The 17,186-nt window shown below is 44.0% G+C and overlaps 1 protein-coding gene across 2 annotated transcripts in view; it reads right to left on the bottom strand.

The window, feature by feature from the left end:
• Positions 1-17,186, bottom strand: part of PTGFRN (prostaglandin F2 receptor inhibitor) — a 72,405-nt gene that overhangs the window by 19,030 nt on the left and 36,189 nt on the right. For both annotated transcript variants that reach the window (XM_037378034.1, XM_037378035.1), the window contains 2 exons: positions 14,002-14,427; positions 6,577-6,996 (listed from right to left, as the gene is read on the bottom strand). In XM_037378034.1, coding sequence (XP_037233931.1) covers positions 6,577-6,996; positions 14,002-14,427 — 846 coding nt within the window. The remainder of the gene's footprint in view (positions 1-6,576; positions 6,997-14,001; positions 14,428-17,186) is intronic.

The raw sequence follows: 17,186 nt of genomic DNA on the forward strand, positions 1-17,186 counted from the left end.
CAGGGTTGACAGATCAAGCATGATCCTGTAAAGCTCATAGAGAACAAAGCACAGTTAAGTGTAGGGAAGTTGCTTGCAAGTTTGAAAGCTGAAAAATAACTGGATTTTTGTAACTTTAGGTCTGAAGATAGGTGTCATGCCCTCAGCTGAAACTGAAGACCACAGATTTACAAAACAAACCAGCATTCCCCTTCCCCTAAATTGCCATCTTCTGCTGAGACCTTTGATTTAAACTAAGCCAAAAAATCTGTTCCTCAATAGAGTAAGGCCATATGTAAGCTTATATACAACCCCTAGAAGAAGTTTTCTTCTTTATTAAGGTAATAAAAATTTTATACTAAAAAGCATCTGCAGTCAAGATAGGAATAAAAAGAGTTTTCATGGCATTTCTTGACCTCTGAATGCTTGCTAAACACTATATAACTTTAAACGGAAAGCAAAGAAACTGAGGTTAGACATTTACTAGCATAAATCTAGAAGTGCTTGAAGAGAAACCAGGATCAGGACCTATTTGGTATAATTTCTGCTGGACGTCCCTTTTAATGGCAGACCCCATTGCTCAAACCGCCGATTCCATGCAACCCAGGAAGGAAACTCCAGGATCCAAATTTTATAGCAATACAGTTTTCAGCTAAAAAGTGTATTGCAAATTTTTCCATGTATGTAAAACGAAAGGAAAGAATGTTTATAAGCTGCACCAAGTTTGGTTTGTTATTTTATGCTCAACCAGATTCACACTGAACAGGTTGCAGGGTGGAAAGGAGGAGTTCAAATTTATTGAGTTAATTTACTTACAGATTTACATATTGGAGAAAAATAAAAAAATCTAGAACCCTATTTACCTGATGTCACCCCATTCTCCCTGCTTTCCTTCCCTGCTCAGTAATCCAAACACCTTAAATCTGCAAGAAAAAGAAGGGGAAAAGGAGGGACAATAACCAAAAGCCAGTTAACATCTAGATTTACAACAGAAGAGATCCTAATTACCTGGGTCCTAGATGACATTTTGGCCTGTTCCATGACGTTTTAGCCAGTACTTCTCTGCAAAAATAAGGTATAGTCTTCCCACAGACATGAGTTACCTTTATTTTCCAGACAAGTAAAATAGAGCAGAGAAAGGTCAAGTAACCTGACTGACAACAGAGATCCAGAGCAGACCATTCCACCAAAGAGGCCCGTGCCCGGTCCATTACCCAGCAGGGAGGCCGCAATCACTGCACACAGCTTTCTTCCTTGCAATCAGCCAGCGCCATGGACCACAAAGCAGGAAAAAATCTGATGCAACCCACAAGTTCTCCGTCTTCCAAAATATTACTCATGTCTGCCCTGGCACCAAATCATTCACTCCTGAACAGAGAGTCCCATGACCTGCCTTTCTCCAGCTAATGAGCTCCTTCACTGGCACTATTCCAGCCTCGTGCCCTCTCCCTGCTTCTTCATGGAACTGTTCTCTAACAAGTTTTATCCCAAGCTTCATAATAGCTGTTACTGGAAGAAGCCCCTAGCAGTTTAGTCTGTGGTTTCTACTTCCAGCTACAACTTAATGCACACAGACACAAAGGCACACAATGACAAAGCACGTTCCTGCCCATTAACAGTGGCTGGAAAATACCAGCCTTTCTTGCCAAAGACTTTCTGCTATATTGCTCTTCATTCATTTCCATGATTAAGGTTTCTTTCCTTTAAGAATTTTCTGTTCTTCTTTCCTGAAACTGAGTATCTCTCGGGGTCATTGCAGGGCATCATTTAATTTTAATTGCAAGTTCAACATCAATACTCAGCTCATATTTCAGCAGCTCTTGCTTTATCTCAGCTTCTTCCAAAGTGAATGATAATACATTGCTGTGCAATGAGCTCACATGCAGATGTAATCCAGAGTTGAAGATTTCATTGAGACGCTTTCCTTAAAAGTTCTCTTTATTTTTGCCTCTCCAGAGCTTTCTGCCCTCTGCTGAATGGCACGGGGGAGGGGGTGGGGGGGAAGCCATCTCAGAGCACAGCCAAGCTCCAAATGGTGCTCCTCTCATAACATACTTCTCAATGCAAGATTAAAAGCTTCCTTCTCCCCACTTTCCTCAAGGGAAAGGAAAATAAGTCACTTCTGTGAAAATCCCTGAGAATGTGCTGTGGGCAAAGACACTAAACACTAACCTGGGTTGCCAGGATCAGGGTAAAAGGGATAGAAAATTAAAGGACAAATGCTAAAGAAGAATTTATGATGTGGGGATAAACCAGGTGGGTTTCACAGAGACCGGGTGCCTCAGCATTAAAAAAACCAGCAGCAGGCCAGCTGGAGCCACCTGAGCCAGATGCCTGTACACAGACCTGCATCAGACAAGCGCTCTGATCTCAAGCAAGTTCCCAGCTCTCTGGCCCCCACCTTTGGTGGCCAGCTCAACTAAGGCTGGGGGCAAAGGGGAGCATGAAAAAAAGCCCCTCTCCTCCACTGCTCACCCCTTGCAGTGCAAAAGCACTGCCACCGGAGCAACACCTCCAGGTGACCACAACACAAGTGAGAGATTTCAGTGTGGCTGGGTAGGATCACAAGTCTTACAAGAAGCTGTCTGGATACACTGGCTTCAGAAGGACAGCAAGGAACAGAAGACAGGTGTGTTCCAGGCTGAAAGAAAGGCCATGTACACATACATCGTCCCATAGCTCAGGAGGAGAGAGGATGCATTTGAGTTTGAGCAGAAATGATGCAATGAAATTAAGAGAAAATTTAAAGACAAGCACTGACAGCTGCTCTTGCCCCTTGCATTGCTGGGTAACCTTTGAAAAAGAGATGGCAGAACCTCTGGTCTAGACTGAGAAAACCAAAAAGAAGCACTGTCTTCATATGTGACAGCTTCTCCCTGCCCCGCCTCATTAAGCTTAGTTTGCTTACAGCTACTGGACATACAGCAGGCATTCATTTAATGAATTTACATCTCATGATCCATGTTATTCATAAGGCCAGACCAGAGGATTCACAAGATCCTCTCCAGCCTTAAAACATATCCAGCAGAGAACAATCTGCCATAGATTGAATATCTGAAAACTAATGACATACTAGGCTCCTCCTCACCACCACCACCGCCCCCAACTTCCAGTTTATGTAAGTCAGCAGGCAAAACTCACATTTCATTTTTTAGTTCAGGAAGTTTCAAATGCCTTTACATTAACATTTCAGATAGTTAACCAAATGGAATAAATACATCCCTCTGCAACAGCAAGTGGAGAAAGAAGAGAGGAGGTCTCTGTTTGCAGCCAGCAAGTTCTGCCTTGAATGGAAAGAATCTGAGCAAGACATTTTCCACAGATGTTCATGGAAAAATATTTCCGAGCACTGCCACATTTCAAACCTATTGTGGCAGGAAACACTGAAGTTTCATGTGCACACTCCCCAGCTCATATACAAAAAGCTTACAGGCCTCCTGCCATTCAGATAGATCACATTGCACAACGTATATGCACACTGAAAGCCCCTCCTTGAAACATCACTCAACTCAGAGTGATCTGGAAGGGAGTCAAACTGGAGGGAAGGATTTCCAATGCTAACAAGTATCCCCACCTTCTATCAAAGGGGAATCAATAAAAACAACCAAGAAAGAAATTTCTCCTGCCACTAAAAGCTTCATGTAGAACTCTTTAAGGGCTTCCTTCTGCTGAAAATGCTGCTTCGTATTGATCACCTCCCCACTTCATCTGCCATGGTGCAAACTGAAAATGCTGTCAAAGCCCAAGCCTTCAAAGTAGGGAAGAGAGTGGAATACCTTCTATTTTTCAAAATTATTCTGCCTTATTGTATCCCTTCCAGCAGTCACAGTTAAGATGTCTTTTTGTTACACTTTGAGAACCCCAGAAGTCAGTGCAATTGACTCGTTAGCAGTTTTCCTATCAGGGACAACCACACTCAAACTCATCACACTCCACCCTCCCATTAATTCAGGATTTAGCATATCAGCGCCCCCCAGCTTTTACAGTTGCCTGTAGAGTTGCATGCCCCTGCTTTTTTCTGACCCTTTCCTGTTAGTATCTTCCCTCCAGTTTTGGGGAGCCTCTCATTCTCCCTAGAAACTACAACCTATCTAAGCAGTTCTGCCTTTCACCATTCCCATTAGGGAAAATCTGGCACCAACTTCTTTTTCTGAAGAACAAGTTTGACAGCTGCCTGTACCACAGGATGCAAGGCAAGGGCGTGATATCTGAGCCATGCTTTTGTAGCTGCTCCACAACTTTGCCATTTACCTCCAGCTCCCTGACTCAGTCTCAGTTTGCAAAGTACACCTCAGCCAACAAAACCAAAACAACACACCCACAAAATGTCTCCCGTCTCGTGTACCTGATTCCAAATAATTCTCTAAATAATTCCACAGTTAATACATTCTAACTGTGCCCTCACACATCCTCATCATGCCGAGAAATGAATGTCCAGCAAAGATATCTGAGTAGCAACTGAAGGACACAAAATTCATCCATCAATTGAAGAAAGGAAGGTATTTCAAGCCAGATTTTGCCACATGCCAAGATTATTTTGGGAAATAGCTCTCCAGTAAATTGTGCCTGGGATCTCATTTCTCTCTTCATTCTTTTGTAAAGAATGAAAGGCTGACAGGGCTTCAGGACCATCCCTCCCCCTGCTCCAGCCCTGCTACTGGAATTCACACATTCCCAGGGTAGTTCTACAGGCTCTCTCTCCCTTTCTTCACTCCATGCTCCAGAAATCCTATCTGGGTGAAGAGGCTGGGAGTAGAGTGACAGCAAAAAGAAGTCAAGACTGCAACATGCACACTTCCCTCCCTTGCATAGCTCACAGGTTTCCCTCTGAACCATGGATATTAATAGCATCCCACCAAACATTTTGGTCAGGAGTTCAAAGTGACATAACACAACCAATGTTGGGAGAGTCACCAACCGCCACTTTTATGCAGGAAAGCCTTCATGCAAGAGCTTGTAGGGGAGGGGAGAGGTTTGGGACAGATTTCATTCTTGATGGTTTGTTGCATCACCCCTTCGCAAATGCTTCTCTCCCACTGTGTCTGACCCAGATATCAAGAGTAATAAGGCTAAAACTATAGCTCATTAAACCACCCTGAGAAGACAACAAATCTACAGCAATATTAACCTGTGATAGTGCTGCTCTAAAAGGCATCTGGAGCACAGGCAACTAACATTTTCAGAACAGTACCTTGCCACAAAACCAAACAAAAAGCCAACCAGAAATTACCTAGAACTGAAAGAAGCATTGAGCTGAGTCAACACCCTCTCTCTTGCCAGCCTTGGTCAGGCTGAATGTTCATTAAGGCTTGTATCAGGACGCTACATTTCAAGCTTCTTAAAGCGATGTCCTCATTGCAAGGCTGTCTGCCTATGCTTAGCCCTTGTCCTTTTCCCAGTCTGCCCAGTATAAGGAAGCTCAGTTTTTAAAAAACACCTCACAGAGAACAATTACCATAGTTATAGATGCAACCAGAAGTCAGGCTGCTCTTGCCTAGTCACAGACACATCTAAAAACCATACAGCCCTGCTATATTAAGCAGAGTAACTCACATGAAGAACAAGGGATATGATGAGAGATCCCCATCCAAGCTGTGCCTGTGGATAGGAATGGGGGAGAGCAGAAGGTTTGAGATAAAGCAGCTACCTAGAGAGCTCCAGCATAGGACACACCTTTGGGCTTCACTGACAGCTCTTCAAAAATGCTCAAGAAGTCACCAGCTTGGTTTACCAAGTCATGAGATGAGCCCTCTACTCAGAAGTGCACCACCATTATCAAAACAACTCCCGCAGCACTTCCCACCCACACAGCATGATAGGAAGTCAGTGTTGACATGCATCTTCTGATGATCCAAACCAATGCTGTTGTTGTGTCCCCCCACAACAATGTACCAGCACCAGATTTTTCTAGAGGAGCATTTCTCTAGATAATTCTCAACATATGGGCTACGTTGCAGCTGAAGGTGAGGGTTTCAGCAAAGACATGAGGAAATGATGCGCTTCTGTGTGCTGAGATTCATGCCAGTTTGTAGAGCTGCATTGTAGTCCAGCCACAAAGGGCCTCTAAGGTCTTCCCGTGGCAGGATACACTTGCTGCGATAGCTGAAATTTTACCATTGCCTTGACCTGATCATTTTCTGCAATTACATCAACAGGAAGGTATGCTTAGGCAATTTAATGCTATGCTAATCGTGTCTGGTTTGGAACAGAAATCCAGGTTATATTAACGTTCTTTCAGAGCAGCCACTACCTTAACAGCAACCTAGTGACAAAGCTGGCAAATGTGGCAGCAGTTATCCCATACTGAGAACCATCTCTGAGCCTGCAGGACCATAAGGGCTGCATTAGTAAAGAAAAATCCAGTCGCTATGATGACAGCCAATTCATTAAACACCTTTCTGTAAACAGTCAATAGCACAAAGGACACAAGTACTACCAAGGGAGACAAGCCCAGCTTTCAGCTGTCAAGCTGTTTGGAGACCCCTTCCATGTTTCAAAGGCTAGGTATTTCCCAGAGACAGGGAAACTACTAGAAGAGCATCACAGAACTCTCTCCTTTTCTGGCTTAGACACACAGCTGCCAGATTCTATACCAACCTGACGTCTGGAAGTCTATCTGGATAGGGTTGGATAAGCCATTCACTGCTTCACGCCACATGCCACCACCACCTGGAGACCAGGCAGTCACCACACAGCGATACAGCCCAGCATCAGAAATCTGGGTCTGATACATCCTGTAGCGGAACTCATTCTCCTGGACCTTCTCCAGAACTACACCGTCCACACGAGTCTGGTCTGTCCAGTCTTCCAGCCGCACTACTGAATCCTGGTTCAAGGAGATTATGCGAGTGGTTCCATTGGGATTCGACTGATCTGTCAGTGGCTTCTCAGCTGTAATGAGGACAGAATACCGTGGCGTCTTGATGTTTTTCGAAGACACCTTGCATGTCATCTCAAAGGTGTGGCCTGCTACAAAGAATGGCTTCAATTTCACTGCCTCCACTGTAAGCGTGTAATCTGAAGAGGGAAGGAAATAAGCAGCAAGAGAGGGGTTAATAAAAAGGTGAAGCTATTTCTGCAGCACCTTTCAATCTAGAAGATTACAATAAGTAAGAAGATTACAAAAAGATTGCAAAGTAATTTTTTGGAGAGAAAAATCCCAGCACATTTATCTAAACACTCATTGACAGCCCAAAATGTTACTCAACAGCACACACACACACCCCAGTACACAACAGTTTGGGTCAAAATGCAAGAATTCAAACAAACACCAAATACTGGACAGATAATACAATACGCAGGTCATAGCGTGACAGGATCTTCAGGATTTTTTTATTCAGGAGTAAAGATATTAGTCAGACAAGACTCAGAGTCCCAGTTCTACATTGGATGTGGAGGAAGAGCACCCTCAGCAACAGGGTACAAGGTCACTGCTGACATACTCATGACTAGCGAGAAAAGCTGCCACTAACGGAATCGGCAGCACTTAGTGTAGCTTCTTTTATTTCCCTTGAAAACCCACCCTAACAGCAATCCAGACACATTCAGCTGAACTCCCAAGATCAGTTGAATTTGAAGGACAAAAAAGTTGGGAGGTAATGGGAGAAGTCACCGTCCCCAGCACCCCCACATACACACCTCTGCATTGAAGGAGTTCGCTATACCTCTGCCTCCACATTGTGTTCTTTTCCCTTGCTTCTCATGCATTCGTCCGAGTACAAGCCTACCAGGAGCCTTGACAGCCCATTCGGCATCAAGAATGCCGGCAACACTTCCTGCTCGGTGTCCTGCACTTTCTTCAGCATTCCCTAAGTCTGCCAGCTCCTCAATCCCAAAAATCCTTTAATTACAGGGTCTGAGAAAATTATACATCTAGGAGCACAGCCCCAAGACGTGAAAAACACAAGCTCACAATGAGAAATTGAGAAAGTGAGGAGTGATTGAAATCAGAACCAGATAAAAGGAAAACGAGTTGCTAGTTCCTGGCACTGTGATGAAGAGACAACCTGCACACCCAGGTTCTTCTTAAAGGAGGGCTCGGTGCAGGTTACACATCTTACAGCCACTTCCCAAAATAGCAGTATTTCAAAAATACAGCTAGTCCTACTTTCTGGACTTAGTCAGCTGCAGCGTAATCTACCTTCCCCCCTTTACAAAAAAAATGAGCATAGACACATTAAACAAAAATGATGCAGATCACCTTTACACAAGGTGAAACTTCTCAGGAAAAGGGAAATAAACAATGGTGAGATTGTAACACATTCCCCAAAAACTGAACTAAATGCAGCAATATTTATGCCCTCCCTATAAGAGCGACAAGATACTTGTCAAGATTACATTTTGCAGTGTTTTGCCTTCAAGCAGCAGTTTTCACAATGAGTAGACACAGCCCACAAGATGAGAAACCCGGTATGACAGCTTTAAATCAGTACTGTATAAAGCAGATCACAGTACAAAGCTATATAAAGAAACAGCAGGAGTGACGAAGGCTGAGCTGCTTCTAGTGGTCTAGCTGAGCACAGAATTACTTGATACTCCACACCAAACCCCCTTCACTTACACCCACTAAGCAAGTGGGAATACAAGAGCTGCACATTTAGGCACTCGGGGTACAGTGACAATTGAAGTTGCACACACAGAATCATTCCCCACTCCCTTGTGAGAGAACTCACCATGCACCTGAGTCTAGACCTCAAATTATTTTTTCCTCATTCTGCGTCCACAAGATTCTGCTATCACCCTCTTCATAAGGTTGCAACATTTACGAATCCAGCACAGATCAGCTTGCCACATTTTAGGAATATAGTGGACAATTATATTTTACCCCAGAAGGCGAAGCACAAACAGCTAGCTGTACTTTTATACTACGTGTTGCTGCTTTCTAGACCATACGAGGAGGCTCTGGGCAAAAGTCCCTCCCGATGTAAACATTCTTCATGCTGTTATCTCTGTGTCAGAACACTGGGTCCTAGACACTGAGAAAGAAATCTTGCATTTGGTCTCTCACGTGTGTGCTTAAGACAAACATCTTCAGATGATCAGAGCAGTACAGATGTAGTTGAGAAGAGACAACTCTCCCTACTACCTGGGCACCAAATTCCAAGCCACAGATCAGGCAGCAGTACACAGGAGAGTGAGTATCTTGTCCCCTGCAAGGACAGAGCAAACTTTGTTCCTAGGCATCCTTTCTTGACTTTCCATTTGAGGGCTATAGAAAATGCTGCTTTTACCAATTATTTTTACTAAAGAAAAAGGAGAAAGAAGTGGCGGTAGCATGGGAGAACAGCAGAAATGCCATCTGTACAGTTTGTGGAAGAGAACATCCGAAGTCCAGAGATGTAGCTGGAGAACAGCAGTAGAATTCAAAAGGGTTAGAAATGAGGATGCTGAACAGAGAACAGGGAGATATATTCTTATGAAAGTCCTTTCAAAGGATTTTTCTACCTTTTAAAAACCCAAACCTCCTTAGGTTGGATGAGTACAGAAGGCAGAGGCGCCTCCTCTTATGTGAGACCATAAGCAATGCAGACCAGACTAGAAAAAGGGACACAAAAAACCAGCACATACAGGTGCTGAATGTTTCTTGTTGCAAGAAAGTCAAAATATCAAAGGAACATTTTTAACCTGCAATAATATTAGAGACCTGTGCATGAAGTAAAAAAAAAAAAAAAAAAAAAAAAAAAGCCCCATATCCTAAACAACTAGAAAGGCCTGGATCACCATTTTTAACAGTACATTTCTGTGCCAAAATTGTTCTCCTTTGGAGCGCTAATTACATTTTGTCTGCTGCTACCATCGCCCCCACCTAGAAAAGCCTGTAGTTGTCTGTGTCTAACAGCGCACGTCAGAAAAAGAAAAGAGACCCAAGATTTGGCACTTAGGTTAGAAATAACAGTAATCTGCAAGGAAAGTTATGTGGGAAAGGAAGGCTTCTTCATGTTTCCTGTATTAACGGAAACTACTCATCAGATCTTATAGCATAAGATAGGCCAGAGAGGTTAAAGAACATTCTCTTTGAAGAACTACAGCCTAAGATCTCATTTCTAATCTGAGAGTTGCAATGTCTGTCTTGGCTGCTACGCTGCACACTTGCCCCTCTGCACACATGCCTGCAATCCCATGCAAGGTCTCACTTCCTTCTTGTAAAGTTCCATGAATGAAAAGCACGGCAAAACACACCCTGGTCGGTCATAGACAGGAGGCTGCAACCTGCAGAGTTTATGCTGGAAAGTGGTAGAGGAAGAGATCCTAAGTAAACCATACCCAAAGCTTATAACTAGTTTGGGCGCTACTCCAGGGCCAGCAGCAGCAGAAATCCTAGCCAAATGATTCAGATAAAATTTGAGTAATAAACTGTACTTTGGAGCCTGGCAGCGCACACCTCTGCCTTCCATCACTGGCCAGTCCAAGTGGTTAAGCCACACTGTAATTCTCCTGTTGCTCTCTATCACAAAGTGCCTGCTCAGCTTCAAGAGTACTTCCTGGGTAGTGACCAAAAAGAGCTTTTACCTAATTTAAGCCAGTCAAATTGCTAGAGAAGCTTAACAGCTACAAGGGCAAGGAGACCTTAGGAAACAGCACACACCTTCCCCGCACTCCGCTGACTTTGGTCAGAAAAGCAGCTCAATGGCCATGGCTAACAGTAACCTCAGAGCCTAATGTCTTGTCAGCAGCTTCAAGTAACACCATCTCAATATTCATAAAGATTTCTTCATCCCCCAGTGCACCAGCTAGATTGCGTGTACAGGGAATGCAGCAGACATTAAGGTAATGACAGCTTTGCCTTTGTACGGCGAGGCGGCTATACAACACCCGGAGGTACAATTGCAGCCCCTGCAGCTCTGAAAATACAGCAGGCGCGCTATGGCCTGCACCACAGCCTGATACGTGTACGGACAACACAACAGCCCTCCCCACTGCTGCACACACACACAACTAGACCACCTTTACTGGCCCACCCCCCTGCCAAGCAAAGAGCAGAAGCACTACACCCTCACAGTGCCACGGGCACGAGCAGCCCAGTCACCCCTGGCTAGGGCTCGTACACCTTAACTTAACGCCACCTTCTTGTTTCTACGCCCGAACTGGCACGTTCGCCTGGCAGCTCGGTGCCATGGGTAAAGGAATTTCTTTGCTCAGGAGGAACTGCATGTCTGTACTATGCAGTGCCTATTACACGCCAGCAATGGTAAAGACGAGTGGGTGGCAGAAACATCACCTGTTCTCTACTTGCAAGACTTTCTAAAAGATTAAGATGCCCTCGGTCCCAATTAAATGTGATGGCAGGGCCTGGGCAAGCATTTAGGACAAGTACCATCACGTTAAATACAATTATTTTGTAAATTAAAGACAGAAGAATTAACAAGCCCCCAAATAGCAGCACCTTTGGGATCTGAAATTTCAATTGAAAGCTAATGTTCTCTTTTGCAAAGAATTCCATGCAGATGCAAAACTGGCAACACTGGTTTAGGAAACAAGCACCAGTTCTGCATTCCACTACAAACAGCAACTGTGCAATACAGGCAGCACTCACATTCAAATTAATAAATAAAATTATCTTTTTTGAACTATCAAACTTCTTTCTGGGTTGAAAAATCTGGGTTACAGATCAGTCAAAAAAGGTTTCCTCCCTTCCTCTACCCCATTGTACCGACTGGAATTTGTACTCTAAATAAGCAAAAACCAACAACGTAATTGATACTTTTCATTTTTGAGGCAAGATAAAGATGCTTTCTTTGTCACCTTGGAAAGGGTAGAAGAAAGAGGAAGAAACAAATCAGGCAGACCACGTCAAAAACAACTGTGATCTATGACAGCAATTGGCTGCATTTGCAAAGCTGAGTAAGCAGAAAGACATGTGAGCGTTAGTGGTCCCAACAGAACAAAACAGAAAAAGAAGATCAAAACCGTCAAGTTAAAATGGGCAAATGTACAATTTATTATACAACATACACAAAAAGGACTTTGACATCTTCACGTGATGTTTACATTTCAAGAAAGTTTCCTTATCCTGATCACCCTCTGTGCTGACTGACCCACAGACACAACACAAAACAGCTTCTCCTTTCTCAAAAATTCAGAACAACCTTTTCCAAAGTGGGATTTCTCCCAAAGTGCTCCCTGCCCCAAGCACTGCTCTGAAGTTAACACAGGCGATGCAAGCACTGAAATAGTTGTTAGAAAAGCCTCTATGTAGGCACAAGCTATCCAAGGAAGAGGCAAATTTCTGTTCTCTCCTTAGGCAAACACGTGGGAGCCTGGCTGCTTGCTTTTATAAGCACTGGGAGCAGTCAGGGACTCAAATCACCAGAGATACTTGTCAAAACAACAGTCAGAGAGCAGAGGCAGCAGCAGATTAACTCCTTCATAGTTGCCGGCTACAGCACTGGGCTTGCAGCCGAGTCTGGAGCTTGCAGGAATAGGCTATGGCAGGGGACAGGGCACGCACAGAAAGGCATATCTGGGGCTAGGCTGCTGGGGTGGAAGGGAAGAACGGGCAATCAAACCCATATATTGTCACCCCACCCCTCTATTCCCCCTTATACACATGTAACATACTTTTTCAGGAAGAGAAGGTGTTTGTAGGAGAGCTCACTTTCACATCATAAATCTCCGAACTCCAAGTTTTGCCAACAAAACATACTTTTCAGCACGGGGACTATAACATTTACATTTGTGTTGCAAAATTAGTGGAGTTTTTGGAATAAAACCAGAAACAAGGGAATGTTCACACCTGTCACAGTTTGTTTTCCCTCAGAAATGTCAACACAGTCTGAGACTTTTCAACTCCAGCTGGTGTCTCTAGCTGCTCCGAAGGCGATGATCCATTACACATGCATGCACATACACACACACTCCGTGTTGTGGCATAACAACTGAACTAATTGTGACCAGCATTCAGCATTAATGAGACATCTCGTTCCTGCTGCAGAAGCCAGCTTAAGCAAAAAAAAAAAAATGACCTTTTCATGGACCACACTTGGTCTGGGGATGAAGGGAGTACTGAGCAAGCAGCCCACCATTTCTCTCTTCACTGAAGCAGAATCACAGCAGCTCTCCAATTCACTGTTTAGGGATTATCCCTAAACAACTTTAAACTGATTTCAAACCACTTGTCTCTGAAATATAGTTCTCTGCCTGTGGATGCCAGAGCTAGACTGTTAAACAAATCCGTCAGGATAAATGCAGCTTAGCCAAGCACAGATTTTTGCCAGACTTTACACCCCAGGTTATCCTGTTCCTTCTGTCCCTATCTAACAGACCCTTTTGCATGACCTCACACCTAAGCCAAAACAGTGTCACTCTACAGGGCGTCCAGGATATGTACACCCATTATAAACTGGTGTTAAGTGATGTAAGTAACTTTAGCTTCTAAGAAATTCTCCCAGTCAGTTTAAATACTGACCAGAGCTAGTTTGCCTCTGCCTAAAAAAGGCCCAGAACTAAGCAAATCACTGAATTACTTTGCTCTGCCACCCACTTATTTTTTGATACTCCGGGACTACTACGCCCATGAACTTCCTCAGAACTGCCTTCTAAACACGGGCTTGTCAGAGAGAAGGAAAAAAACCCTCTCATACTGGCAGACAAAGAAGACTGAGTGACATTCCTCTTTTCACCTCAAGACAACCTTGTTGCTAGCAGCAAGATACATCCTAGAGATTGAAATACTCCAAGTCAGGAAAGGGGAAAATGAGCCCAGCACCACTGCTGGATGTCACCCCTGCCACAACAGCCCAGCTCCTGGAATTCTCAGCCCAGTTTGACTAACATATCTCCGCTTTGCACTTCCACTCCAAACTGTTGCATAAAACCGGTGAGTGCTGTTAAGTAGTTACTTCCCTCCACAAATAAGAGGCCTTTACACCCTTGTGTAAAGGGTGTAATAGTGTTTTTCCCCCTTCATAATACAGAACCCCATTTCCAAAGCCCATTAACAGGCCTTCTGGTTTGACGGGCCTACTCAGGAGGAAACTATCTCTGCTCTCCAGATCTTTCAGCAAATAGGTGCAAGGTTCCTACCTTGTGTAGCCCAGAAAATGCTGACAGATGCAGAAGTCACATCTTTGCTCTTTACCCAGCTGTTGTTGCGGTGCCTAGTCCATGCAGAGATGACACAGAAATAATCCCCTCTGTCACTTTCTGAAGTCCACTGGATTCTTAAACTGAAGGTGTCAACAGCCTTTTTAGAGAAGATTATTTCCCCGTTTTGAGTCCGCTCTCTGCTCCTGTCCCCAAGCAGCAGAGTCCAGTCTGCATCCATCGTGGCCAGGAGTTCCTTTGTCACTACATCGTCGCTGCGCAGGCGCTGCTGGTAGTACCAGGAAACTGTGAAGCGGAGGTTTGCTTCGGTGTCCTGTGCGTTTGCGATCCTGCAGTTGAGCTCTGTGGGGTCATCTGAAAACTTGGGTGTTTTAGAGGCATTCAGAAACACCTCATAGTCTGGCTCTGCAGGAGAGGAAACCCAGAAGAAAGAGGTTAAAAGCTACAAGCAGAAAGGAGAAAGTGTCAGACCTTATTAATAGATACTGCTAACTTGTAACATCCAGTCTGTGAAAGCACCTGAGCTTGAAAACCAAGTGGCAGAATATGTATTTTTCTTACAAGACCTGGGGAACGGGAATTTGGACTCCAGCTCTCAGACTTGCACCACTCTGACGCAAGAACCCCTAAGCCTGCATTTCCAAACAACAGCTTTCATTTCGTATGTCTAGTCAGACCATTTCAGAAAAATCAGGTCTAAGGGATACTGTTGAGCAAAATAATTCCCTTCTTTAGGCCCAGCCCCAAGAACCCACCATGCGGGTTCAGTTTCAGCCCAGCCAGTCACCTTTTGCACCTGTTCAAATGCCTGGGGCAGCCTGCAGCCACAGGAGACTGGTTATTATCTGGCTTTGCACTGACCAGACACAACCCATTCCCCAATTTGTCTTCAGGATGACAGGCAGTTTTCTGTCCTGAAATGTCTTTTCCACACTTCACCATCCCATCATGTCTCTACGATACAGTTTAAGAATGTTAAACAACCCAAAAACCAACCATCTTGCCCACCCAGACACCAAAACCAGGGGGCACGGGTACCAGCACTAGCACTGGCCACAGGCAGCACCAACAGCCACGCACAGTAAATTTCAGCAGGCACCATAATAAATACTAAGTAGATTAAGAGTTAAAGATGCTTAAAGATGCACAGATCAGAAGACCTTCACAGTCTGAACAGAGAAGTACATGCTGTACAGCTATGAGGCTGGAATACCTCAAGATTGAAAAGGAGTGCCTGAAATTCACGGGTTAAAAATGGGGCTGTTGTATTTAAATCTGGAAGAGCTGGCCATCCACAGCCTAAAAGCGATAAGGCAGCCACATGACTATTTTCTCTTAGACTACAGCAATAGTAAAGGAAAAAGATTACAAGAACCTCGCACCACAAAGGAAATATATTTATTTACTAGTGTTAGAACATTTTTCTGTCTTGCTGTCTACTCTAATTCAGAAAAAGACCAGCTTTCCAAGTGTTTGGCCAATACTCATCACATGGCTTTTACATTGTAAGCATTCAGCGCTCTATATTTATTTCTTGCTTTATGTTTTACTTGGCTTTTTGCCCTCCTAGAAACAATTAACTGAAGCTATAATTGGGGCAGAAAATGCAGTCCAAGGCTAAAACATAGGCTTAGCTCACCAACGAGCCAAGATAATAAAGCATCTTAATAGAACTGCTGTGCAAACTACGTGTGCACGTGCACTTTTGGACTTCAGATGCAAAGGATAAAAACAATTGTATCAAGCAAGCTGGCTGCTGCTGTGTCAGCTTGCAGAAAAAGATCTCTCACCATTAGGTGTTATGCATGCAGTGTCCTTGCATCTAGCAAGAACAAGGGCATTGATACACACCGGAGTATCTAGTGATACTAATGGTGAGTTTCTGCAGTGTTAGGTAACACACAAGCATAAAAGTACCGTTTACAGAAGTCCGTAGTACCTTCTACCAACGAAGTGTAGATTTCTGCACATTTCAGTGTAAGTAAGGCAAAACAAAAAAGAAAATGCACAGAGTCCCTCTGCTGCAACCAAGGCAGAGATTATTAATGGTGGCAAAAATCCACTTTTGGTGTAAGTCTCCATAGATCCTACAGCTACACTACTCTTCCTGTCTCATTCACAAAAGCCTGGTCTTCTCCAGGGCCTCATGATATATTGCTCACGCTCTGCAATTTTTTTATCTTTCCTCCTCACCTCCCCTTCCCCTCTAAAAAGAAGGCATTCAAGACCAATTGATATTTTCACAGCAACAAAGACTACAAAAGCAGAAACTGTTCTCTAGACAGGAACACAAGACAGAAAAAGCTGCAAGAAACTTGAGTTCTTAGAAAATCACTTTAGGTTTGGTTTATTTGTGTGCAGGGGAAGGACTGCTACGAGTTTTGGCTTTGACAGCACCACTCCAGATAGGCGCTTCACCCTGACAGACACTCAAACAGCGGATTTAGGAAGAATAAAAGGCTGGCTGGATAAACCTCATTCCTCCACTCTGTCAGCTGTCGAAGAACAGCCTCACTAACAGTTCAATGACTTAATACTCCAGCAGCTCTTAACTTCCATTAAGGAGGAGGAGCTGGTAAATTCTGGATGCAGTTGAAAACCTCAAATGCTGAAAATTTATTCCACTTTCTCTTGCCCTAGCAACCAAGCATCTGCTGAAGAGCAGATTTTACTCTCTCCTGTTCCCAAATAATGCCCAATTGGAATGGAAAGAATAAGGAATAGTCCTACAGGTACAGGCACTATGAGAGAGCACATGAGCATGCAGCGCACCTATGCACACAGGAGCATGGGTGCATGCATGCACATGCACACAAGTGGAGAAAGGAGGGAATGCTCACGAGCTGAATGTGCGATTTAAACAGCTTAAGAAGGACAGGAAATGAAGACGTTCATTTGTGCACACAATACAAGTAAACTTGGAAACAGCCACAGCTTAGCTCTCTGTACAATACAAAAATGCAAAATTTCAAGTCATTGGTACTGGGATTTAACCTTGTGGTATAGCTAGCTATTTCTGAAAACCAGAGTTCAGAGCAGGTTCTCTGTATGCTGGCCTCGTTCAGTACTTTTATGATGGAGGAGCTCTGCCTTTGTAACTGGACAGTACCCCCAGCTCCTGATGACTAGAGGCTCTGAATGGGTACATTGAGAGGGTTTAGGCC

This window comes from Falco rusticolus, chromosome 2 (genome assembly GCF_015220075.1).
Source record: "Falco rusticolus isolate bFalRus1 chromosome 2, bFalRus1.pri, whole genome shotgun sequence".
In the NCBI taxonomy this organism is placed as follows: domain Eukaryota; kingdom Metazoa; phylum Chordata; class Aves; order Falconiformes; family Falconidae; genus Falco; species Falco rusticolus.